The sequence below is a fragment of the Lithobates pipiens genome, unplaced genomic scaffold, assembly GCF_037356315.1.
Source record: "Lithobates pipiens isolate NorthernLeopardFrog02 unplaced genomic scaffold, aLitPip1_a1.2 Scaffold_18, whole genome shotgun sequence".
In the NCBI taxonomy this organism is placed as follows: domain Eukaryota; kingdom Metazoa; phylum Chordata; class Amphibia; order Anura; family Ranidae; genus Lithobates; species Lithobates pipiens.
The window spans coordinates 327,560,769-327,588,096 of NW_027507758.1; the positions used below are offsets into that span (position 1 = coordinate 327,560,769).

Consider the following 27,328-nt stretch of genomic DNA (forward strand, 5'->3'; position numbering starts at 1 on the left):
AAATGGGCGGATTTGCCTCCTCCTTACGTGGGCGAGTCCGTTCATTTCAAAAGTTGAGCGAACTGTTTGCCAAACAGTTCGCTGAAACAGTCCGCTCGTGTGTCGGCAAGTCCGCTCATGCAAATTTTGAGCGGACTGTTTGCCGAAACTGTTTGACGAACAAGGTTGGGCAAACAGTCCGCGCGTGTGTACGCGGCCTTACTGTGAAGAAACCTTTCCATATTTGGAGAAGAAATCTCTTTTCATCTAGACGTAAAGAGTGCCCCCTTGTCCTCTGTGATGACCTTCAAGTGAATAACTCAACACCAAGTTCATGAGACTGTGTTATATGTAAATGACAGATTTAAAGCTGCTTATCACCAGCTAGATTCTTACCTTGTTGGGAAGATATGAGTCAACTTCCTCTTGAAGTTTTAGTTGTACATCAGGGTGTGTTGCGAGGTTATGAAATAGATAGCTCAGCGTCAAACTAGTGGTCTCATATCCAGCGAGTATAAAAATAAGGGATTGGGCCATTATTTCCGAATCTGTCATTGCTGTAGAGATGGATTCAAGGGTTATGAGTTCTAGTAATGATATTTTAAATTGTGCTTATTCTACAGCAAAGTCTAGTATACACTTCTTGGATTGGTGAAATCTTGGTGCTTTCTGGGTTCTAGGGTCAGTGTTACACCTGTGACAGACTGTTAACAATACAGACCTAACATGTTCATATCCTTCTAGTATCCTTAGAAGATTTTAGACCTTATTTTCAAGCAGAAAGAATTTTGCAGCAACTTTCATGCTTCAGTATAGGTTTGTAAGATGTGAACTACCTTTTGTATGTGTTTTTAAACCTTGTACAAATGGGCTTCGGCTTGTAAAAGAGCAATGTGTACTGCAGGGTTTTAGCAAGCATTTGTAAAGCATCAGCAAGCTTTAACCACTTGCCGACCGCTGTCGGCAGAATGGTGCGGCTGGGCAAAGTAACTAATCCGTACCTTACTTTAAATTTCCCGCCATGCGCGCCTGCTGCGAGCTCCGTGACTGTACCTGTGGACTCGATCGCCGCCAGGATACCCGCGATCGTGTCACGGAGCTGTTCTGCCTAATGACAGGACACTGATCGTCTGCCCCCTGTCATCGGGAGCAGTGATCAGTGTCACGTCACACACAGCCCATCCCCTAGACAGTTAGAAACACTCCCCTAGGACACACGTAACCCCTCCATACCCCCTAGTGGTTAACCTCTTCAGTGCCAGTGACATTTTTACAGTAATCGATGCAATTTTATAGCAGTGATCGCTGTATTAATGGCAATGGTCCCAAAAATGTGTCAAAATTGTCCGATGTGTCCGCAATAATGTCGCAGTCACGATAAAAATCGATGATTGCCACCATTATTCCCTATTTTGTAGACACTATAACTTTTGCTGCCATTATCCCCTATTTTGTAGACACTATAACTTTTGCGCAAACCAATCAATAAACGCTTATTGCGATATTTTTTTTTTTTACCAAAAATATGTAGAAGAATACGTATTGAGAAAAATTTTTTTTTTATGTATATATATTTTTGTGGGATATTTATTATAGCAAAAAATAAAAAATATAGAATTTTTTTCAAAATTGTTGCTCTATTTTTGGGGGATATTTATTATAGCAAAAAGTAAAAAATAATGTGTTTTTTTTTCAAAATTGTCGCTCATTTTTTATTTTATAGCGTAAAAAATAAAAAACAGACAGGTGATCAAATACCACCAAAAGAATACTCTATTTGTGGGAAAAAAAGGACGTCAATTTTGTTTGGGAGCCATGTCGCAATTGTCAGTTAAAGCGACACAGTGCCGAATCGCAAAAAGTGCTCTGGTCAGGAAGGTGGTAAATCCTTCCGGGGCTGAAGTGGTTAAACAGATTTCTTAAAGAGGAAGTAAACCCTGACGGGTTTTACTTCCTCTTTTGCTCCCCGCAAGGCCTGGAAATGAAAAGCATAATGGGCTAGTATGCATCGCATACTAGCCCATTATAAGACATTTACCTGCAAACGAAGCCCACGCTGTCCCCTGTGCAGGCCGTGTCCATCTTCGCCCCTCTTTCTTCCGGAGCCGTGTACTCCAGCTCTGTGACTGGCCGGAGTCGCATGACATCACTCCCACACATGCGTGCAGGAGCCGTCAGTCATGGCACACACTGGGGGAAGAAACAGCACAGTGGACCGCTTCTTCACAGCACATGCGCCAATGACGACATGATAGCCCAGCAAACGACAAACGTTTAATCAGTACAGTATGTGTCCGCTAAAAATGGATAGACAAATATAGAGCATGATCGGAAATACGAGATGGGAGAACAATACAAATGGAAATAGCCAAAGAGGCCACAAGTGAAATATCTCCTAAACGGTGCACATTTAGGAGATATTTCAACTACCTATAGGTAAGCCTTATGCTTATCCTTAAAAGGGTTTACAACCACTTTAAAGCCTTCAACACAAACTTCTGCTCCAGTACAGGGTTGTTAAACACAAATCTTAATATTAGTCTTGTCTATCACATTAAAGCAGAACTTTCTATCCTTTACAGCCAAGGAAGTGGCCATCTTATGCCTCGTACACGCAATCAGAAAATCGTACGACTTATCGTTCGCATTTCGTTGCATAATACTAATATCGACTACAACAGTGCAAAATGCGCTCTACGAAATGTATGATTTTTGTATCACGATTCTGGAAAACCTTCCTATTGGCATAGCTACGTATAGGAAAATATGTCAAATACGTGTGGCCTCTTTGGCTATTTCCATTTGCATTGTTCTCCCATCTCTTATGTCCGATCATGTGCTATATTTGTCTATTGATTTTTAGCGGACACATACAGTACTGATTAAACGATTGTCGTTTGCTGGGCTATCATCCGAGCAAAGTTTCTGTGTTTGTCCCTTCTAATATAGTTGGACGGGCTGTCGAAATCTGTGTACTAACGATCAGACTATCATGTGATCAATCCGAAAACAATTTTTATCTACCAGGCCAAGACGGGGACAAAAAAATAGGCCCGGGCATTTTAGCCTGAACAGCCCATGACATCCTGGCAGAGGTGGGGAGGCCAGGAAACAACACTGGGGGGGGGGGGGGGGGGGGCTGGAAAGCACAGTGGGGGACGGAGAGCACTGGGGGGTGAAGAGCACAGGGGGAGTGGAAAGCACTGGGGTGCTGGATAGCATGGGGAGGGGGGGGTGGAGAGCACTGGGGGGGGCCAGATAGCACAGGGGGGTTGGATAGCACAGGAGGCTGAGAACGGGGGGGGGAGGCAGCAGAAAGAAGCTGAATAGGAGGGGCGGCGGGGGCTGCTGCATATAGAAGAATTAATCTCTATTTAGCTCCTGCAGCTTCAGAATGCCTGTGGGAGGGAGAGAAGGAGAAGCAGGCTTTAACCACTTTCAGACCGGACCATTTTGCTGGTAAATGACCAGAGGTCTTTTTACACTTTGGCACTGCGCTGCTTTAACTGGTAATTGCGCGGTCATGCAATGTTGTACCCAAACAAAATTTGCGTCCTTTTCTTCCCACAAATAGAGCTTTCTTTTGATGGTATTTGATTGCCTCTGCGATTTTTATTTTTTGCGATATAAACGTAAAAAGACCGCAAATTTTGAAAAAAAATGATATTTTCTACTTTTTGTTATTAGAAAAATCCAATAAACTCAATTTTAGTCATACATTTAGGCCAAAATGTATTCAGCCACATGTCTTTGGTAAAAAAAAAGTCAATAATTGTATATTTATTGGTTTGCGCAAAAGTTGTCACATCTACAAACTAAGGTACGTTTTCTGGAATTTACGCAGCTTTTAGTTTACGACTGCCTATCTCATTTCTTGAGGTGCTAAAATGGCAGGGCAGTACAAAACCCCCCCAAATGACCCCATTTTGGAAAGTAGACCCCCTAAGGAAATTGATAAGAGGCATGTTGAGCCCATTGAATATTTTATTTTTTTGCCTCAAGCGATTGAATAATGACAAAAAAAAAATTTTTTTTTTTTTTTTACACAAAGTTGTCACTAAATGATATATTGCTCACACATGCTATGGGCGTATGTGAAATGACACCCCAAAATAAATTCTGCTGCTTCTCCTGAGTACGGGGATACCACATATGTGGGACTTTTTGGGAGCCTAGCCGCGTACGGGGCCCCGAAAACCAAGCACCGCCTTCAGGCTTTCTAAGGGCGTAAATTTTTGAGTTCACTTCTCACTACCTATTACAGTTTTGAAGGCCATAAAATGCCAAGATGGCACAAAACCCCCACAAATGACCCCATTTTAGAAAGTAGACACCCCAAGCTATTTGCTGAGAGGCATGTTGAGTTCATGGAATATTTTATATTTTGCCACAAGTTGCGGGAAAATTACAAACTTTTTTTTTTTTTTTTTTTTTTTTTCACAAAGTTGTCACTAAATGATATATTGCTCACACATGCCATGGGCATATGTGAAATGACACCCCAAAATAAATTCTGCTGCTTCTCCTGAGTACGGGGATACCACATATGTGGGACTTTTTGGGAGCCTAGCCACGTACGGGGCCCCGAAAACCAAGCACCGCCTTCAGGCTTTCTAAGGGCGTAAATTTTTGAGTTCACTTCTCACTACCTATTACAGTTTTGAAGGCCATAAAATGCCAAGATGGCACAAACCCCCACAAATGACCCCATTTTAGAAAGTAGACACCCCAAGCTATTTGCTGAGAGGCATGTTGAGTCCATGGAATATTTTATATTTTGCCACAAGTTGCGGGAAAATTACAAACTTTTTTTTTTTTTTTTTTTTTCACAAAGTTGTCACTAAATGATATATTGCTCACGCATGCCATGGGCATATGTGAAATGACACCCCAAAATAAATTCTGCTGCTTCTCCTGAGTACGGGGATACCACATATGTGGGACTTTTTGGGAGCCTAGCCGCGTACGGGGCCCCGAAAACCAAGCACCGCCTTCAGGCTTTCTAAGGGCGTTACAGTTTTGAAGGCCATAAAATGCCAAGATGGCACAAACCCCCCCCAAATGACCCCATTTTGGAAAGTAGACACCCCTAAATTTAGGGGTACACTAGTGAGACTAGGTAATAAATGGCGGGTGCCCTGAAACTATAAAAAAATAACTAACCAACCAGCGTCACCTGTAACAGTTATATGGTGATCACTGGTGAAAGGGTTAACTAGGGGGCAATCAGGGGGCTTTATGCGGTAGTATATGGGGGTCCCTGGCGCTATAAAAAGCTGCGGCGAACCTAAATACCTACCTGCCTAACTAGCGTCACCTGTGACACTAATACAGCGATCAGAAAAACGATCGCTTATTAGGCTGGGTTCACACTGGAGCGATGCGGGAACGCCACGAATGCGCGGCGGGTTCCCGCATCGCATGCCTCCCGGCGGCAGTTCACACTGCCCTATGCGAACTGCTGGGAGTGTCAGTGAAATGTTACTGACACCCCCAGATCAGTTCGCATATCGCAGTGCGATCTGCAAACTCGGATCGCATGGTGTGAACACCCATGCGATCCGATTCTGCTGCGGGCCAAAAAAAGGGTCCCGTGCGAATTTGCGGCGGGTGTGGCGGGTGCGGCGAATGGCTGAACTCGAATCGCACAGAGATCGGATGTGATTTGCACTGCAGTGCGGTGCGAATCACATCCGTTCTCAAACCGCTGCAATGTGAACCCAGCCTTAGTGACACTGGCGACGGGGGTTGATCACGGGGTTAAACCTTTATTGGGGGGGTTAGGGGGGTACCTTAGAACTAAAGGGGGCTAACCCTAACTGCCCTAACAGTTATTAGTCACAAATGACACCCGCCGGGTGATCAGGGGGTTAAACCTTTATTAGGTAATAAATGGCGGGTGCCCTGAAACTATAAAAAAATAACTAACCAACCAGCGTCACCTGTAACAGTTATATGGTGATCACAGGTGAAAGGGTTAACTAGGGGGCAATCAGGGGGCTTTATGCGGTAGTATATGGGGGTCCCTGGCGCTATAAAAAGCTGCGGCGAACCTAAATACCTACCTGCCTAACTAGCGTCACCTGTGACACTAATACGGCGATCAGAAAAATGATCGCTTATTAGGCTGGGTTCACACTGGAGCGATGCGGAAACGCCGGGAATCCGCGGCGGGTTCCCGCATCGCATGCCTCCCGGCGGCAGTTCACACTGCCCTATGCGAACTGCTGGGAGTGTCAGTGAAATGTTACTGACACCCCCAGATCAGTTCGCATATCGCAGTGCGATCTGCAAACTCGGATCGCATGGTGTGAACACCCATGCGATCCGATTCTGCTGCGGGCCAAAAAAAGGGTCCCGTGCGAATTTGCGGCGGGTGCGGCGGGTGTGGCGGGTGCGGCGAATGGCTGAACTCGAATCGCACAGAGATCGGATGTGATTTGCATTGCAGTGCGGTGCGAATCACATTCGTTCTCATAAACCGCTGCAATGTGAACCCAGCCTTAGTGACACTGGCGACGGGGGGTGATCACGGGGTTAAACCTTTATTGGGGGGGGTTAGGGGGGCACATTAGAACTAAAGGGGGCTAACTCTAACTGCCCTAACAGTTATTACAGTCACAAATGACACCAATGCAAAAAAAAAAAAAAAAAAAAAAAAAAAAAAAATTACATTGGTGTCACTGTGACTGGGGGGCAGGGGTAATTGGGGGGGTGATCGGGGGGTAAAGGGGGGGTGTGAGTGTGCCTGGCATGTTCTACTGTGTGTGTAGAGTGTTGGTGCAACTCACCGATCCGCTCTCCTCCGTGTCGGAACGAAAAATACCGACACGGAGGAGAGAATACATCACTTCCTCTCCTGTGTTTACATTACAGGAGAGGAAGTGATGTCACCGGGGATTTCCATTCGTCGAGAGCGATCGCGAGGGGGTGGCCATGAATGAATGGCCGCCCCCTCATCCCGGATCGCTCTCGAAGGAATGCCGACCGCCGCAGGCACCGGGGGGGGGCCCGATCGGGCCCCCCACCCGCGGGCAGGCAGGGACTTATATATACGCCCATATGCCTGCCCGTGCCATTCTGCCGACGTATATCGTCGTGCGGCGGTCGGCAAGTGGTTAAGGAAGCAGTTTGTTTGCCAAAGGGTTGGATAGCGGTACAATGAGCACTGCAGGCAACAGAGAAGCATGGTGGAGGTTCCTTGCAAGTTTGGGAATGCATTTCTGCAAATTGAGTTGAAAATTTTGTTAGGGTCAATGATGTCTTCAGTGCTGAGAAATACAGACAGGTAATTATCCATCATGTCATATCATCAGGGAGGCATGTGATTGGCCCAAAACTTGTTCTGCAGCAGGACAACAACCCCAAAAATACAGTTAATGTCATTAAGAACTATCTTCAGTGTAAAAAAGAACAAGGAGTCTTGGAAGTGATGGTATGACTCCCACAGAGCCCTGTTTTCAACATAATCGAATCTGAGATTACATGAAGAGACAGAAGGATATGAGGCAGCCTAAATCCACAGAACATGTGTGGTTACTTCTCCAAAATGTTTGGAACACCCGATCTGCGGAGTTCCTTCAAAAACCGTGCAAGTATATGTAGCGCCATCCCCCATAGGAGCAGCTTGGTAATTTTGGATTCTCTGGACTGAACCTTGACTCCAAGAACAACCTCAGCCCCTCCGAAACACCTGGTTGAATATAAATAACTGCAAGCATAAGGACGCCAATATATATAATACCTTTTGCTTGGCTGTGGGTTGCAACCAGCAAAATAGACACACACATATCTAGTAATAAATGTGTAGTGCTACCCCGGTAGGAGCCCACACATTTTCCACACCTGGAGTCAGGAATCAGTCCTTGCAGATTTGTTTTTGTATTTTATTAGGGGAGTTGAACATGGATAGGGGATAGTGTTATTATGGGATGCCCACTTGATCGGCACAGAATCTTTTAGGGACACAACTATATACACACAGTATACTGTAAATACATTTCTCCTCTTCTACCTCTAGCACAATCTTGCTTATAAAACTACATCTCCCAGGACTAGCTAGCACTGAAAAGATGATCCAACACAGATTCAGTCAGATCCCTCAGTGCCCTTTGCAGGCAGGGACCACGGGCCCCTTTGTTAGTGTAGCAGAAAAGACGTCTTAGTGCTTATCTGTCTTATTCCTGCGGCTACTGAACCCAGTATTACCTCTTCAGGCACTGCCAGCCCGCCTGGCTGCAGATGTCCCTTTCACTAGCCCTCCTGGCTACTTCTTGACAGTCCTCCCAGACTGAATCTGCATCCACCCAAGACTGATTGAACCTAGTCCCTTCAGATATGCCTCTCAGTCCTCTGACTGCAACACTCGCCAGCCTTCCTGGCTGTCTTCCTCACTGAAGATTTGCCCGGCAGTGTTATCCTGTTGTCCTCTCCTTGCTCCCGTTCCTCCTGGTCAGGATCCATCTATGTGTCTTGAAGCAGGGTCCCTTCCGCACCCGAGCCCAGGCCTGAGTTCAACTCCCCCACCCTAGGAGGTTACTCTCAAAGGCCTCTAATACGGCTTACCTGTAGGTAAAATGAACATCTCCTAAACGTGCACAGTTTAGGAGACATTCACCCTGCATGTAGCTGCTGACGTCAGCGGCGTGTGTGCTCTAAAGGACCGGTCTACCGTGCCAGAGCTTCTTCCCAGAACCAAGGGCTCCCGCTCTGTTCATTTTAAGAGGTTCAAGCACCATGTAAATGTTAATGTAAATTAAAAGAAAGAATAATGATATAGTCAAGAATAAGTCAGCTTACCTTTTTGTTCTTTGTCCAGACCACTGATGTCTTCTGTTTTGGAATCTAGCATAAGCTGTAGGAAGTCCACACGACCCTGTTGATTAAAACATAACAGGCAAACGTGATGACATACATTGCATTGAAAAAATTGAAGACAGTGCCAGATCGCCAGATCTGTATTTTTATGCCACTTTCCACCTTTATCATAAAAGCAAGCATCAGGCAACACACTGCATTCGTAAATAAATACTGAGTAGCGCCTATGTCTGAATTGAATTTTCTGGATATACCTTTCAGAAGAGAGAAACATCTGTAAGACTGGATTCATACTTATGAACTTACGTTGCGGAGTGTTTTTGATGTGCATCATTATGCATTGACATTCGTTGCCATTTCTCTCAAAACCCTTTAAAACTGATGGACATGACCTTTTTTTGGTCAATGCATGTCAACATGCTGCATGTACTGTATGTGAACTAACATATTAAAAACAATAAAAACCTCAAGGCTAACAAGCATGCTTTCAAATGCATAGGTGTGAAGCGGCCCTCAGGGAAACCTGCGAAGAGGGAAGTAGGTAAGCTGCCATTTCTGACCTCCCCTCTGGCTGACATGCTGGTCCAATTAACTTCTGTAAAAGCTGAGGCAGGGACCCCCTGTAAACTGTATCTGACAATTTTTGCTGGCCAGCTTGGTCTGTTACAGGAAGAGGAAAAATGATATTTCTACTGACAGGAGCAAAAAGTAATACATTTACGTAATACTGCTGTGTTATTGACAGACTACATCATATTTTATTTTATTTTTTTATTGTGGCTATACCATAGTTGCACTCAAAACTTCTAGAAAACGTGGCTTGTGTATGGTCATATTGTTATCACAATATTATGTCACTGATCATCTTAGTATACACATTATTTATTTGTAGGGAGGACTTACTGAGTGGTCTCCTTTCTGACGCTTTTCTTTGAAACTAGTAACAGCATTCATGTAGAAAGTTAAAAACTCTTTTGGAAACAAGGAGACATTCAGCCCCTCCAGAATAGGACGAAGGAATGGGAAAATAACTGAAAACAAAAAAGTAATGTCACCCAGAGATCATTTCTTTTTTTTTTTAATGCAACATATTTCTAGTATATATTTTTTGTATAAAGTGCTTGATTATATATATATTTTTATTACTTATATGTCAATTTATTTAGCACGTTACACACATATATTGTACATTTACCTCATTGAATGTATCATATATATGATTATTATTATTTATTATATTATTTATTACAAAAATAAAGTTAAACTTATTGAATCCAGGTATTACATTCTCTGATTCCTCTTTACATATTCTTAAGAAATATGTACATACTGTATAATGTTTAAAGAGGAAGTAAACCCTGATGGGTTTACTTCCTCTTTTTTTCCCTGCAAAGGTAAAGCATAATGGACTACTATGCATCGCATAGTAGCTCATTATGTGTCACTTACCTGACACAGGAGCCAGCGAAGTCGCCGCTGATCCCTGTAGTCCGCCGCGTCCATCTTGCTGGTGGCGTCTCGCAGCTCCGACCAATGACAGCGGCGAAGCCGCGATGACGTCACTCCCGCGCATGCGCACGGGAGTCGCGTCTCGCAGCTCCGATGCTGCCATTCGGCGAAGCCGCGATGACGTCACTCCCGCGCATGCGCACGGGAGTCGACAAATTAGGCAAATCCATTCTTGGACTTGCCGCATTTAGTGCGCCTGCGCGCCGCTGTCTACGGCGCATGCGCCGTAGACAGCGGTGCCCATTTTCGGGCAAATATTTTCTAAACCATATAGGTTTAGGAGATATTGCTTGGACCTGCAGGTAAGCCTTAATCTAGGCTTACCTGTAGGTCAAAGTGGTTTGAAGGGGTTTACTTCCTCTTTAATAAGTAGCAGTTCAGGCAGTGTAAATGATTTTTATACATCCGATTATTATTGAGCAAAACTGAATTTTGAATGGCCACACATCCAGTAAAATTGCCTATATTTCAGCAAGTCCATAAAAATATGCCCAAAAACACAAATAAAGGGAAACAACATCACCACTGATGCGTTTCACGCTCCCTTAGTGCTTAGTCATAGCTCACACACAAATGTCCACTACAGAAATACAATGCCTTGAAAAAGTATTCATAACCCTTGAAATTTTCCACATTTTGTCATATTACAACCAGAAATGTAAATGTATTTTATTGGGATTTTATGCGATAGATCAACACAAAGTGGCATATAATTGTGAAGTGGAAGGAAAATGATATATGTTTTTCAAATTTTTTTACAAATAAATATCTGAAAAGTATGCTATGCATTTGTATTCAGCCCCTTTACTGTGATACCCCTAACTAAAATCTAATGGAACCAACTCCCTTCAGAAGTCACCTAATTAGTAAATAGAGACCACCTGTGTGTAATTTAATCTCAGTATAAATATGGCTGTTCTGTGAATCCCTCAGAGGTTTGTTTGGAACCTTAGTGAACAAACAGCATCAATGAAGGCCAAGGAACACATCAGACAGGTCAGGGATAAAGTTGTGGAGAAGTTTAACTTATGCCACGTACACACGATCAGACTATCTGGCGGACTTAGTCTGGTGGACAAACTGTCGGCAAGTCCGACGGACTTTCCGAACGTGCGGACCTGCCCACACACAACCGGACTTTTCCGGCAGACTAGTGAAGGAAGTGAATGTTGCTGGCCCCGTCACCTGGTATGGACTTAAAGGGGAAGCCCTACGCCGAAAAAACGGTGTGGGGGCCCCCCCAGGTCCATATCAGACTCTTATCTGAGCACGCAGCCCAGCCGGTCAGGAAAGGGGGGGGGACGAGCGAGCAGCCCCCCCCTCCTGAGCTGTACCAGGCCGCATGCCCTCAACATGGGGGGGTGCTTTGGGGAAGGGGGGCCACCCGGCCCTTCCACCCCAAAGCACCTTATCCCCATGCTGATGAGGACAAGGGCCTCTTCCCAACAACCCTGGCCGTTGGTTGTCGGGGTCAATTTGGATTTGTTTTTATCAAAATTGGTATCATCACTGCATACTCTGCAGAGTCCCAAATATTGGCCGACGGGGATTCTTTTTATGGTGTGCAGAGAGTGTTCCAAATTGGCTCCAGCTGTTGGCTTTTTGTGAAGTCCAGATATAATCTGATTCCCTTTTATTGGACAAGTTCACATCCAGGGAAGAAATCGAGCTAGAATCTGTGAATTTTAGATTTAATTCATTATCGTTCAGATAATCAAGCCAATCATCCAGACTTCCACACTTTGGGGAACAAATAAACAGAAGATCGTCTATGTAGCGAAAGTATGCCAGCTTGCTGACACCAAAGATTGCTCCCACCAACCCATAGAAGCCCGGCACCTCTGGAGGTAGCAAGCCCCATCGAACATGAAGAAGTTGTGCGTTAACAAATAATCCAGAGTTTGAAGGATACATTCTTGATGAACCAATGAATAATTGCTGAAACACTGCAGGAAAAAAGTGACAGCCTGGAGACCTAAAGCATGTGGAATCAAAGAATATAATATACAGTAGAATCCTGCTGCCATTCAAAATCGTGCAAGTCGGACAATTGTTTGGTATATCTGAGATAACCAGGTACGGTAATTCGATCACCATTGACTGAAGTTGGTGATCAACCCATTGACTTTGCCTTTCATTTAAAGAGCCTATGCCTGCTACAATTGGTCTGCTGACCAGTGGATTTAACCCTTTATGTATTTTGGGAAAACCTGGCATATTAGGAGCTAGTGGGATAAAATATCACTTTCCTCTTGAGAAAAAATACCTGCTCTAACTGCTCTACACATTAGGGATTTCAAATTTTTAGTGAAGGAATTGGTATGAGTTGAACATAGGTATCTTTGTCTGACAAGTGGCATAAAGCCTCATCTCTGTATGTATGGGAGTCAAGCACTACCACCGATCCACCCTTGTCTGAGTTTCTAATGACAATGCTAGAGTCAGAGCCAATCACAAATAACTGTTGCGCATATATATTTTTATATATATATATATATATATATAATCTGTAGTGGGCATTTGTAAGGGAGCGTGAAACGTTAGCTGGTGATGCTGTTCCCCTCTATTTGTTGTTTTTGGACATGTTTTTATGGACTTTCTGAAATAAAGATGATTTTACTGGACGTGCGGCTAACCAGAATTATTTTTTGCTCATTGGAATCCGTGATGGATGGGGCCAGCACCTGGTCTGTGTGTTAGTGGTGGTGGAGATGGGAGACTGACCTAGAGCGATGTTCACACACATCTAGCCAGTTATCATTGGTGCTACAAAATTTGTTATTTATAGCACTGTAAAAAAAAGTATGTGAAGCTTTTTATTCACAATATTTTTATATACGGTATACAGGTATCACCCTCTTTTGGGGGGTTATGAGAAATGGGCCTCCACAAACAGGTTAATGTACTAAACCTGTAGGTAAATAAGAAAACCAGAACCTCTGCTAAGTGGAAGAGTGGGTTTGATGATGTAGCACCCTGCCTCTGTTAGCCCCCGTACACACGGTCAGACATTCTGCCAACCAAATCCATTGGATTTTGTCCGTCGGATTGTGTCCGAAACTGTTGCATACACACGGTCGGACAAATTTGTCGAAAAATCCGATCTTTCAGAACGTGATGACGTAATTTCGTTACGATGGGACTAAGTTCAGGCTAGTAGCCAAAAGCTTTGATGTAGGAATTTGATCTGAGCATGCGTGGCACTTTGTACGATCGGAATTCTCCACACATGATCAGAACAAGTTGGAAAATTTGGTCCGACGGATATTCCGACAGAAACAGTTCGATGCATACCACACACAGTCGGATTATCCGACAACACGGTCCGATAGAACACATTTCGACGGATTCTCCGACCGTGTGTACGGGGGCTTAGGCTAAACTTAGTTTTTGGCTTCACTGTATTCAGTGGTGCAAGGATCTGTTACTTTGGTCTGGTCGAGGTTTCCTAAGCTGGGTGATTAATTAATTGCTCCTGCCTGTTTCTAGAAGAAGCAGAAGGGTCAATCACTTAGTTATGAATATTTATCATACCTCAGCCAATGTCTGGAGGTGGTGTCCACCAGTTGGCTAGGGAAGGGATAAATATGTGTGAAGCCTTTCCCGAGTGTTGTTCTTTCCTCTTCTAGGAGATTTCTAGTTCTCCTGGGGCTGTTTTGCCTAGGAAGCGTGATAGAATATTTGCGGTTTTTGGTTTCAGCAGTTCTTGGGCTAAGGACCTAAAGAAGATTTGCTAAAGGCCTTTTCTGGATGGCACTGTCCTGGAGTTCCAGTCTGGATAAGAATCTTTTGTCTCCCTCACTGAAAAGTGTCATGTGGAAGCTGGGTGACAGTCAGCTCTTGGGACGTTGTGAGTAAGACCTACTGTGGGACTTTTGTGCGTATGCAGCTATAAGGATTGGTGATAGAAGTGTGTCCTCCTGTTGATTCCTGATATCATTTTGGAGTATCCTGAACACCCCCAAGTCCCCTCCTGTTCAGGTGTTCTGCAATAAATTCACAAAACGACATCCCCAACACCCTTGGTACCCAACCTGCAGCCTGGGAGTCATATGTGGCCCTTTGACACTTTTGTGTGGCCCTCAAGGCCCCTGCAGACACTAATCTGTGTTTCCCTATTGCCCTTTTATAGCAATGATCTCTAGCAGCCTTGTGCAATAACCCTGCATTCCAGACTCTCTTGAAGCATGTTCCCAGTCTCCAACAACTGCTCTGTCATGTTCACAGGCTCTAACAGCCTCCTGCATCGTGCCCACAGTCTCTGACCATCTCTTGTATCATGTCATCAGTCTCCAACCATCTCTTGCTTGATGTCCTCAATCTTTGACCATCTCTTGTAACATGTCTGCAGCATCTGACTATTTCTATTAACATGTCTGCAGTCTCTGACCATTTCTTGTAACAGGCTCTGACCCGACTCCCTTGACCTTTTCTTGTATCATGACCATATTCTTTGACCATATCCCGTTGTATGTCTGATTCCTCTCAAACTGACATAATGTGTGTTTGTGGGGGGGGGGTGGTACACTTGTGGCTCTCCATATCAAGAAATTGGACCACTACTGCCCAAGACTGAGCCTGTGTTGTTGGTGTGCGTGGAATTGAGTTGGTGGAAGGCAGCCTCAGTACTAGCAAGGGAGACCTAGGCATGTACTCAGCAGGCCCCTCAAGGGGTGAGCGCTACAATAATAAAGTTTTCACTGTCTCCACCCTGGACAGGGCCTCTGTGAGCAGGAGGGATTCCCTTCCTGGAAAGTTAACCAGTAATCTTATCAATGTAATTGAAAGAGGAACTACTACAGCCAGCATATAACATTTACCATTAATCTACAGATACACACCAGTATGGGAAGAATACACACTTTATATAATAAAAGGTTAATAATAGTGGATACAGTACATCCAATGTACAAAACAAGTACTATCAACAGGGTCTGGCAGGAGTCCATTAGAAATTTGTGCACATAAACCCTGGTATATATAGTTAATAGAGATACCTACAGATGAATGCAGCCAACTCTGTCTTGGTGTTGAAGACCTAAAGACAGTCAGTAGTGATGAGGAGATCCTCCAGCTATTGTCCAACTGATCTGGAGCATAGCTTCTCACCAGCAAAAGCTGTGGTGTGATGCTGGAACTCAGGGTCAGCCTATCTACTCTGCTTCTTAGTCTCTAGTAACTTCTAATGTGCAATGCAGCTGGACCTCTAACTTCTTACTGGGACATTTGGATGCCTAAACTGGCTCTAGCCTATGCAGGTTTTTAAGCTCTGAGCCAAAACTAGCTACAGATTCCCAGACTAGAAGGAACAGGGTTAATTAAAATAACAGGAGCTGTATATAAATTATATTGCAATAAACTAGTTCACCCACTAATATACTGGAAGGTGATTACTACACACATATACCAGCACAGAACAAGCTATCTGGCACTGTGCATGTGAGATAATACCAATAGGACAGAGACTTTTCTTTCACTAGGATTCAGATCAAGAAGTTACAGGTACAGTTAAACATACAGAACAATCACCTAATAGTCTCTGATTCTGGTCTGGATAAAAAAAACAGCAGCATCTCCTGCATGTGGACATGTTATCTCAAAAAAATCTCTATAGCCACATCCTTCAAGGGTTTTTAACACAGCCCTCCAGAGAAAGGAAGTGCATACATAAATAACTATGCTATTTTAAGAGCACTGGTATTCACATAGATGGCAGTAGATGGCAGCAGATGCCTTCACATGTATTACAGGTGGTAGCTATATCAGTGGTGGTCAACCTGGTAAATATAGAGCCTCAGGTTTAGCCGCTGACACGTCCAAGGGGGCCACACAAAAGCATATATACTTAAATGATAGACAACATAAATAGAAAAGAAACAGATAAATGTTACATTGCGCTGCACTAGAAATAGTGAATGCACCATTTTTGGTGTGTTGCCAGCCCGTTCATTTGTAGCAGGCTGATTCTGCCAACACCTAAGAGCAGGGAGCTTTGATTGGCTTCAGATTTTTTTCACATGTGGCTCCTGTGGACAAATCACTCATCTGTCCCTCTTGGCCTCATGGCGTAGAAATAATGGTTTCCAATGCAAAAAGGAGCTAGATTTGATTCACTACACCCCAAGTTCTCTTTGGCTTGCTAATTCTGACACACTCTGCATTCTCAAACTCTCTGCAGCAAGGGGAAACCCCCTTAAAATTAATCTGTATGAACCCTGTAACAGGAGTCCACACACAAAGGTTTCCTTGCAAAATGTTTTAGCTGTTTTACTTGTAACAGCTCTCTTTAATTAAGAAAATACTTCTTCAATTTCATCTTTTAAGCATCCTTTTGATACTGGAACTAGGTCTTGGGCCACTTATTCTTCTGCTTTCAACTCCATCTGGGAGGAACACACAAAAACGCCTGAGATGATCATCAAGGCCAGTGATATAGTGTAGCTGGGAGTGGATTATGGTTATCTGACTTTGCAGTCTGTTACTATTCTAGCCCTGCTTCTATGTCCCCCTTGTGCTGGATTTTCCATCACTGACATCTCCTGAAGCATAGATAAAGGCATTGTGGGAGATATAGTTCCCTTCATAGGCATTGCTGATATTGCAGAATTGACTGTAAATCGCATCTCCCAAGAGACTGTCTGCTCACAGAGGAATTGTGGGAGAGACTATATAGGGATCTGTGGACTAGGCCATGCTCTCTTGCTTCCTGGATTTTACTGAGCACCACTTCACCACTCTGTAAGAGGATTTGCGGCCTAGCATGCGATCCATGTTCCACTGTTCCAGCCCCAGCGAATCCAGCTGTCAGTTGCTGGCATAACAACGCTCTGCAGCAGCTCTGAATACCGCATAACCAGATCACGGAGTCCACAGATGGATACCCTGTCAACCTGTAAGAGGAAGAATCGTTTGTTGGTGACTCTGAGGTCTATCAGGATTGGTGAGGGGGATTTAGCCCACAGACTCCATTGTTTGCCAAGTACTGCACTTTCTGCACAGAACACCTGCAACATTCTCTTGGATTACAAATAGTATTGCTATCAACTGCGATTTATTATCTTGCATTGTTCATCATCCCTTTGCTGCAGCCAGGAATCTCTGTTCTATGAGCTTCAACGTTGCTGGTGAAGACAGTGCAAGGCCTTGCAGTTAGGACAGTGTGGTTACTACTCTTAAAGGGAACATTTAACTGGTCACTATAGTATACTATCTCTCATTAGGATAAAGGTATTATAGGTCAGTCCAGGGGTTTCCTTTAAAGTGGACACTTTCCTTACATTCATTGATAGCTTCTCTATATACCCTATGGCGATTGTGTATATTGTTGCATTCATGTGTCACTATTAATTGCTATTGCTATTAATTGCTATATTGTTATTTCAACCTAGCCTTGGTCTAGGATTTGGCTGAATAATTCTAGTCTTCACCTCTCAAAGAAGTAAAGTCTGAGAGGGATGAAACTATTTGCTTCATGTCTGTGTGTCATTTAAAGGTATACATAACATGTCTGAACCTAGAGTGTCAAAGGGACTGGAGAGTTCACAGGGTCAAGGTAGCATAAAAAAACATGCATTATCAAGCAGCCCCCAAGGGGGCAGTGCTACAATAGTATCCTAAGATTAGATTAGATTCAACCTCCTCGGGAAGGTTGAAAAATGGTAAGGCCCTTGTCCTATCATCTTCACTGTAACCTCCCACATGCGCATTTTCTCCTTTAGCCGGGGAAAACCCACCAAACAGAGGAGAAGGTGGGTTACTTAGGGAACTTATTAATAAAGATAAACAACAACCCCCTGTAGAACCCATAACATATCCTCAAAATTAACATTACCCCACTCATGTTCTAAAATAAAAAGAAGTCTAGTAATCAGCATCAGAGCATTAGCATGACTCAACGTTCAAGATAAAAATAAGCAGCATTACACCAGATAAAACCCAGCTATCTTTCTGTTGCAAGCCTAAACTGGCTAAACAGTAGTAATGCAGAAAAAAATTTCAGTTTAATGCAATACCGTGGGTCCAGAATGAACACAACTTTGCCCCTCTCATTACGGTTCTATGATCTATGTACGTGTTGTGAGAAAAGATACTCTGGAACTTGTGTTTGGAGATTTTCCTTCTGTGGTTCAATTCACAAAAGCAGTCCTTAAAATTTTGGGTCATCAAGTTTGCTACCCTGAAGTTGTGCTGTGACATCAAGGTGTGTTAATAAGCCCAAGCACCCAAACACCACAAAGCAGGGAGTCAAACAGTTCATGAAAACTCTTCCAACCCATGATCCTACTTGACTTTTATATTGAAATCTGGCTAAATTTGGGAGTTTTCCAAACTATCCCTATTCCTGATGGTAGATATGAATTTGTGGCCTGTATATCAAATCGCAGTACAGCATCAGTCAGCAAAACCTGTAACAACAACAACAAACCATCTCCTATGTAACCTAAGGGTTAAGGGTAATGGTTGCACAGTGGATTTCTCATAGAGCATAATCTGATGCACAGGCCACATCACAATGGTACAGCGGTACTTTCCAACTTCTTTTCTTCTATTTTGGAGCTAGCACAAGACATTGGGATGATTATAGAAAAGTTTTACCTACACCATTTTAGCCCCCGCCTTGGGAGGATGCTGGCAGGGTCCCATACTTTCCACTGCAGCACTCTCTTGTTGCCCAGGGTTGGTCAGAACCTGCAATGCTGATTCTTTTGTCTTCTCCAAGGTCATTGTTCTGCTGCAATTCAGATGCAAGTCCTTTGGCTCAATAGGCATTGGCAGAAATTTGATCAAAAGTTCCTTAATTTCTTCCTTTCTTTTTCAAAAAAAAAAAGTTCCTTCATGTTTACACTTTATCCATGGTTGATTTGTCTGTGTCACTTCTGATAGGCAAACGTACAGGGTATTTCCATAGGCACAAAGCAGCACAGCACCAGAGCTGATCCAGATATGAAACGGTGGCAAACGGGGTCCACTTGACTACATTCTTGGCCTTCTTCTGGCTTGAACACTCATGTTGTCTGCAATCTTTGGCTCGTGGAGTACAAACCCTCTATAGTATTGAATACGGAGAGTGTTCTGCACTCACTAGCGATATATTGAATATATTAAGTAAAATATAATCAAAATGCAAGACATATGTATATATAATAAGCTAAAAAAAAAAAAATATATATATATATATATATATATATATATATATATATATATATATATAGCAATAAGTTAAAAAAAGGAAACAAAATAAACCTAATATAGAACTGTGTAATGTGCAAAAAAAAAAATCTAATAAATGTAAATGCACAGTTTGTGAGTCCTGTGATTATTGAAATGAGAACATTCTGTGAGGAAAAGTCCACCTAAAGTAAATCAAACCCATGATTATTCCGAAGGATCTTTGTTCAAGGTGAAATAAAAAGAAGACACGTGTGCTGACCTTCCAGATGGGCCCTTATTGCAGGAGCTAATCAAGCATTTTAACAATGAACCAGAAGTCTCCAATAGCATGGTGGATATTAATGAGATATCTGTACACTTTCTATGGATGGTCAGTATATTCAAACCAGCAGACCCAGCCACAATGGCAGCCCAGGCTTCTGAGACATGTGACAGCTTTCTGAAAGATTGTCAAAGACATTTCAGTCATCTCAGGACTCACAAACTTTGCATTCATATTTATTTTATTTGTTTGCACATTGCACAGTTATATATTATTATATCTGTTTAGATTTTATTCCTCCTCAGTGGCATGTTACCTCAGCTTATATGGGAGGCCTGCCCCCTGCCAATTCCAGTTGGGGATTGGTCAGGGTTCCCACATGAGCTGCCTGCCACTCCAGTTCTAGGCCCAGCCCCTCTTCCAGAACATTCTCCCTGGAAACAGGGGAGGCACCTCAGAATGCAGGGGTTCTTCCATATCAACATGAATAGTCAACTGAAAATGCCAAGCCACCAGGATCAATTGTCAGCAGCACTGCTGCTCTTCTTACCAGTCCCTTTTACTATCTTGCTCAGCTTTTCTGGTTCTCTTGGCTCACTTAGTCTGTAGTTGCAATGCCCTGTTGCATGGCCCACTCCTGGCCTCTGGATAGGGGTTCTCCTGACATCTCAATAGGAGTTGACCTGACTCCTGGGACAAGGCCTCCTGGGTACTGGCTAGGGCACCTCTGACCCTTGTTTGAGACCTCCTGTCTCTTGACTCTTGGCTGGGGCCTCTCTGACCCTTGGGTGAGACATTGTGTCTCCAATATGGGAGCTGTTTCAAAATTGGGAGCCCTGAGCTGTCCCCAGGCTTGAGTATATAATGACCCTGTGTACTCGAAAAGGCTGCTGGCATTTAGCAAAATACAGACACAGGGTTGAAGGTTCCTTCCCACCCAAGACACTTTGAAAACTTCAAGCTCAAGGTCCTGATTCAGGTTAACAGGATCTAGGGAAAGCAAAAAACACATATTTCTCCTCTCAGAAACAATAGTCTGGGACCTCTCATTAAGCCTTATTGCAAATCTTTTGTCATTTTCTTCTACATTTTCACAATGGCAGGGCCTCACACTGTCACACTATATACAACTGTGTATTTTGCTGTTAGGAGCTCCTTTTTAATAAATATAGGCTTTAAACTGTAAATAAAAATCACTTTACCTAGAAAGATCAGCAATGGGCTGAACAATCCAAACTTTAAAAGTTGCTTGGTGTTTGAAACAAATGGGTCATCGGGCTTGTTCAGAGAATCAACGTGCACACTGAAGGAACTGCTGGTGACAACATCCATGCTGTAAGCTCCCAGAACACTAGAGAAGGAAAATAAGAAAGTGACTCAGAAGTAGTTTAAACTGCACATGATTATACAGAGCCAATTGGAAATCTTTTCTGCCTGCAAAAAATGTGTTGCTCTTTCAATGAGTAACTAGACAAGGTCCGAACACCCCCGTTTGGTTCGCAGCAAAACTCCCAGGTGAAAAGTTCTAACCTGAACGGAGAACCCCACTGAAGTCTATGGGAGCCAAACAGGAAAAATCAAAAGTGTCCATTTTGAAAGCTTATATGCAAGCAATTGGCCATAAAAGGGGTATCAGGGTCTGGGTACTGCCCTGGGGACATGTATCAATGCAAAACATTTTTTTTTCAGGAGCAGTGATTAATGCCTAAAGTGCAACAATAAAAATGAAAAATTCCTTTAAACATAGTGCCTGGGGGGGTCCTCTTAGTCTGCCTGTAAAGTGTCGCATCTGTAACATATATAGAACATGCTGCAGCAAAAGTGACATTTCTAAAGAAAAAAAAAAACAAGTCAAATCATTTAAATTGACTCACGTTTGCAATTGCCATCACCTGGCTATTAAAAAGCAAAGAAAAAATGGCATGGGGTCCCTTCGGGCCTGGTATGGATTTTAAGGGGAACCCCCACGCCAGAATTTAAAAAACAAATGGTGTGGGGTCGTTCCCCCCCCCCCCCCAAGATCCATACCAAACCCTTATCCGGGTATGCAGCCTGGCAGGGGGCGAGCACCCCCCTCCTGAACCATACCAGACCACATGCCCTAAACATGGGGGGGGGGTGGAGCACCTTGTCCTCATTGTTTGGGAACAAGGACCTCATCCCCACAACCATGGCCGGTGATTGTGGGGATCTGTGGGCAGGGGGCTTATCGGAATCTGGAAGCCCCCTTTAATAAGGGGACGCCCAGATCCCAGCCCCCCTTATGTGATAAAATATGGGGTACATGGTACCCCTACCCATTCACCAAAAAAGTGTCAATAAGTTATAAAAACACATTCTTTGACAATTCCTTTATTAAAAAAAAAATAAAAAAATAGTGTCACCTGATGTAAATCCATCGTCAATCACGCTGACCAACGTAATCTGAAAAATAAAACAAAAACACTCCCACCATCTACTGCAGGCTCCACTTATACAGGTAAGTGGAGGGGACACCTGGCTATGTCACCTAGTGGAACCGCCCCCTTCTGACATTACATACTGTTGCATGCTGAGTCGGCAACGACACAAGGAAGCCTCTTCCCCCACATACTACCTCCCTTCATATCTCCTCCCCACAGTAGTGATCTCTGCCTCCCCTTTCCCCCATACTAGTGACCTCTGACCCCTATTTCACCCCTAGCAATGTTCTCCCCCCCTTCCCTCCCATGGTGCTTAAACAGCCACCTTAGGGTGCCAGGGTAGGGGGGCGTTAAAGCTCGAATCCCCAGCCACTTTATGGGAATTCAGATTTTAAAATACCTGTCTTCCGACAATCCCCTTTATTTTCCTCCTTCAGCAGCTGAAAGTCAGCTTCTCCTCCTCTCTCTCCCACCAGCATACAGCTGCTGTAGGAGGAAGATCCAGGGCATCGGTTCCAGTAAATGCCTCTCCTGCTGCCCCTCCCGTCCTTGTTCCTCTTTTTTTCTGCTTCCCAGACCCTGATGTGCTGCCCTTTTACCAAAGCCTCCCAACGTGTCTTCAAAAAAAATAGTAAAAAATAAAAACTACTGACACCATCCACTGCCCTACTGACAAAGTGCACTGCCCTGCGGACACTGTCCACTGCCCTACTGACTGACACAATCCACTTTTAAAGTGGATGTAAACCCAATTCATTAAATATGAGCTGGGCAAATATATCTGCAGTTGTTTGTTATCCCTCTTCAGAGCACTAAGTCCCGTAGCTGTCTCCTGCTCCGCTCTTCTGTTATCAGCCTGCTAACTCCTGAAAAGTCCTCCCTCACATATGATAAAATCAGTCAGAGTTTTGTGTTGGGGAGGGTGCTATAAATAGATTAGCAGACCCCTGAAGCATTCAAGGGACATAGCTGAAAGTCTCTACCTATGAGGAGAGAGGGTGTGTGCCTTTCCTCCAATCAGCTGTCTTGGCTGTATGCCCAGGCTTCACTGCAGTGCTGACCAGTGAGAAAAAATCTCCTAAAACAATGTGCACTTTCTAAACAGTATATAAAGCTGAAGACAGCAGATATACATGTAAAACTTATGTAGGGAGATTTCTTTCATCCTTGTGTATCATCTGATGCTGTTGGAATTTTTACAGTGAAATTTGTTATATTATATTTATTTTAAGTTTTCCTTACTATTAGTTAGGTCTTGCAGGTTATTTTTTTTATTTTTATTTTTTATGGCGCCGAACCCCGTTGATCTTTGATCTTTCATGTTGTTCAGGTAGATCTCCGCCTCTCAAAGGCTGCCTACTCCCGGTATATATCATTTAAACATCACCGTTTGCTTAGCAAATATTTATAATGCACACAACTGGTGACTGATTTACAGTATATGTCAGGGCTACTTTGCGGATGCTTTTGATCATGCTCTCATTGCCTGAATTTGTACATGGGCATAATGTGTTTATTTTTAAAAACAGATTTGCCAGATGTTACTCACTCTTTTATTTCCCCATCAAATAAGCATCATCCTCCTCAAAGGGCAGCCTACTGCTGTGGATTGATAGATTTGGATGAAGGAATATGAAGAGTTAGCCTGTAACTATGGAAACTTTAAAAAATGCAACTTGTCAGTGCCTATTATCGTCAGTCCGCATATTCAATTTTTTATGTAAAAAATAAAATCCTACAAACCTTTTAAGGCAAGTGTTTTATACAAATGCTAAATTAAAGCAAATGTGAAATGCAGTTACTGCCTCTCTTGAGATTAATTGTTGGATACAGGCTCATTCTGACTGCTTGGATTGGGCTCTAGTCATCAATTACGTAATGTGCAAACCTTGGTTCCTGGAATATACAGGGGCAGCTTTCTTTTAAAGTCGAATTAAAGATAAAACATTTTGTTTTTTATTTTGGATAGAGCCAGGGAGGGTTATAACCCCAATAAGTTTTTTTTTGTCCCATTGGGGAGATATCCCTTCACTTCCTGCCCATTCCCAAAACAGGATGCAAGAGGAATTCCCTTCAAAGTAAGGGAATTTGTGGTTGTCACCAGAATTATTTTTGCCATTGGAAGATTCCCCTCTCTTCCTGTTCTACGTTCGATCTCAGTGGTAACGGTCACCAGGACAGATTGATAGAGAGTAAATCTCCCTAATGGGGACACAGACAGACAACAATAAAAACCTGGACAGATGTTCTAATCTTTCACCAATCCAAAACAAAAAAAAAGATTTTGCTTCTAGTTTGGCTTCAATTAAAAACCCTGACTTTGTTGAAGGTATATTATAAATGTTAGTAAATTCATTCCTTACTAATATGAAAGGGGATGTGAGGTTCAGTCCCTACTAGACTGATACAATTAGACAGAGTCTTAGCTTATACAGCAATTCCCCTGCATCTGCTGTAGTGGCGGCATGCTTTCATATAGGGCTACTGATCAGGCAGGGCCCTGGCCCAATCAGTTTAACAGGGGGGCCGGAGCACCTGCCAGGTAGGAGGGCCAACTGTACTGCCTCCACTTGTGGCCCCCTGCAGTGCTTTGTGGTCCTCCTGCAGTGCTTATTCTCCTCACCCTCCCCCACTCTCACATTGATCACTGCTACCCCTGTGTTCTCAAAGCCCCCTTTGTGCCCCCCTCCCCCGCAGCTCTGCTGGCTTCTCTTCTCTTCTTTTCAGTCCTCTCCAACCAGCTGCTGAGGGCACGGGGGAAGGGGGGATGCGGGCGGTTTGGCCTTAAACATTCTATTATTCTATTTACCGGCCCCTTCCTTTACTGAATTAACACAATGACTGATCTGTACCAGTCACTACTGTGTCCATTCATCACAAACACAGTTTACTATGTCTCAGTTTGTGAATGAACAGGAAGCCTCCAAGCGCTTCTTATTCATTCATCTGTGCTACTGTCCCTCAGTTCTCAAAAGTGAGACATTAGGGGTCTGTTTATATGTAGCGCCGGCTCCTGATGAGTATGCGCTATGTTTTTGAAAATGAATATTCCTGAAACCACAGTTGGGTTTTAGGTCTAATTTTGCTAAATTATGGTTTTAGTACCAGTCTGGCTGGTTCTCCTTGGCTGCAGGTGTCGCTGTCACCGCCTGCAAGTGGTAGAAAGCAGTTTAGCTGGGTGTATCGAGTGCCACGTTTTCTCGGAACCAGCCCAGTGGGAGTGTTCTCCTGCTGTGCACTCTGGGAGGTGGTATTTAAGGTACTGACATCACGTGCTTCGGGGTTCTGGTCCAGAAGATATTTTCTGTTGGTCCTGGTCCTCCTGATCAGCACCCATGGCCATCCTGGCCTGGGGTGCGGATCCATGCAATTCCAAGTCTCGGACTGGATAGCCCGAGGCAAAGTAACCGCAGGGACAGGCCTGAATGGATATCGAGGCCTTAGAATTCAAAGGTGGTCCAGTGCCGTCTAATCTAAGGAGAGGCACAGCAACTGGAGAAGCATCCAGGGGAGGACTCTTCAGGAGAGGGCCATGCACAAGGCTGGCTTCTCTGAAGGAGCCTGTAGGCTCAGTTGAAGGACATTTCATGGATCTACACTCATACGGTATCGCTAGACCGACTGAGAGATACTGGTACCGTATGATGGTTCTCTAAATTTGTCTATGTCCCTCGGTTACATTTAAGTCTGTGGCAGAGACTTTTCTCAAGTATTCTACATCCAAGCCTGTGGCAGAGACTTTACTTTACTTAACACCCTACCGTCTGCTAGGCCTAGTGAAAGGAGGTCTATCCGGAGGTTGTGAGAATCCAGCTGTGAAACGGTTATTCTCTGGATTTCTTTTATAAGAGACTTTCTATTTTTGCAGTCCAAAAGTACCTGTACTTCCTTCTAATCATCTACTCTAAACTGAGAGATCCTGTTTCTATTTCAAATAAATAACCCAAAAGAAGATCCAGTGTCAGTTTCTGCATTTCTTTGGGCCATCTACCACGGGAAACCCTAGACAGAGACGAGGTCAAGAAGGTAACGGTAAGCCCAATAAAACCAGCAGCTCCTTCGGGAGTCAGTGCTACATATATTTCACCAAAATCCTTCCAACAGGACAGTACATCTATATAAAAAACAAAAGAAAAAACAAAAGGAACTCGTTCACATGTGCTTTGCTCTCTAAAGAACAGTCTGCATTTGGATCACTCTTCAGAGAGCATTTGACAGGCAGTGAGGAGGCATATTGCTTCCTTACCACCTGCTTTAACCCTAAACTAGCATGCTGCAACGATGTGCTTTGCACGCAGTTGTGGGATGTTTGCAGAGCAGCGCTATTCACTTGAATAGTCTTATTGGATTGGGGTATAATGCCTGCCATGGCTGCGAGGTATAGCATCACTGATATAGCATGTGCACATGTATGTTTCAGGTGGGGGCCCTGTCAGGTAGGCTGTATGGGTGCACCATGATTTCTAACAGCAGCCCTGCTTTCAAAAATGATTCCTATGTTTACAGGAACTTTACATGATTATGATGACCATTAAGGATTCCTCCCAGACACAGAAAATAGGACAGTTCATTTGTCTGAGTAATAACAACATTATGAACAAAGCTTTGTTACTTTTTTACACTGTAGCCATGGAGACTTTCATCATTTCTGTGCATGGTAGAGCACTTCATGCTTTTCAGTTAATAACTGAGCTCCAAGCAGCTACATGCATTACTGAAGTACATATACTTTACTGCCAATGCAGCAGTACAATTTGGTCAAAAACACTAGGCCAAAACACATAATCAACCTGCTGATTGGTCATTGAAGCAACAGCAATAAACTGATGAGGTCATCCCTCTGCTCACTCTGTGCATTCCTCTTGTCAGCTCGTATGCTGTAAGCATAATGTATGTGCTTTTAGTGGAGTGATGCCATACAACACACTTTTCTCAATTGCTCCCTGTGGTGCAACTTTAATGTTATTTCATTTACATTGAAACTTACTCCTTTAATAGGCATGGCTCATCTTTGGCAACATAAACTTGTATATTCTTGACCAGTGTGTTAGAATAGTCTTTCATTATCTTGAACATCTAAAGAGTAGAGATTTTAGCTTAGAATAATCAACTTCTAAGTATTCTTGCAGAAATATAAAGAGAGGCAATATCCTGTACAGAATGATCTCATTTGTTCACCAATCCTAAA

General features: G+C 43.5%; 1 protein-coding gene across 1 annotated transcript in view; it reads right to left on the reverse strand.

The window, feature by feature from the left end:
- Positions 1 to 27,328, reverse strand: part of LOC143988051 (cytochrome P450 3A9-like) — a 71,735-nt gene that overhangs the window by 13,301 nt on the left and 31,106 nt on the right. Inside the window, exons 6-10 of the mRNA XM_077487314.1 lie at positions 27,128 to 27,216; positions 20,941 to 21,089; positions 9,700 to 9,827; positions 8,779 to 8,854; positions 376 to 536 (exon numbers count right to left, since the gene is read on the reverse strand). Coding sequence (XP_077343440.1) covers positions 376 to 536; positions 8,779 to 8,854; positions 9,700 to 9,827; positions 20,941 to 21,089; positions 27,128 to 27,216 — 603 coding nt within the window. The remainder of the gene's footprint in view (positions 1 to 375; positions 537 to 8,778; positions 8,855 to 9,699; positions 9,828 to 20,940; positions 21,090 to 27,127; positions 27,217 to 27,328) is intronic.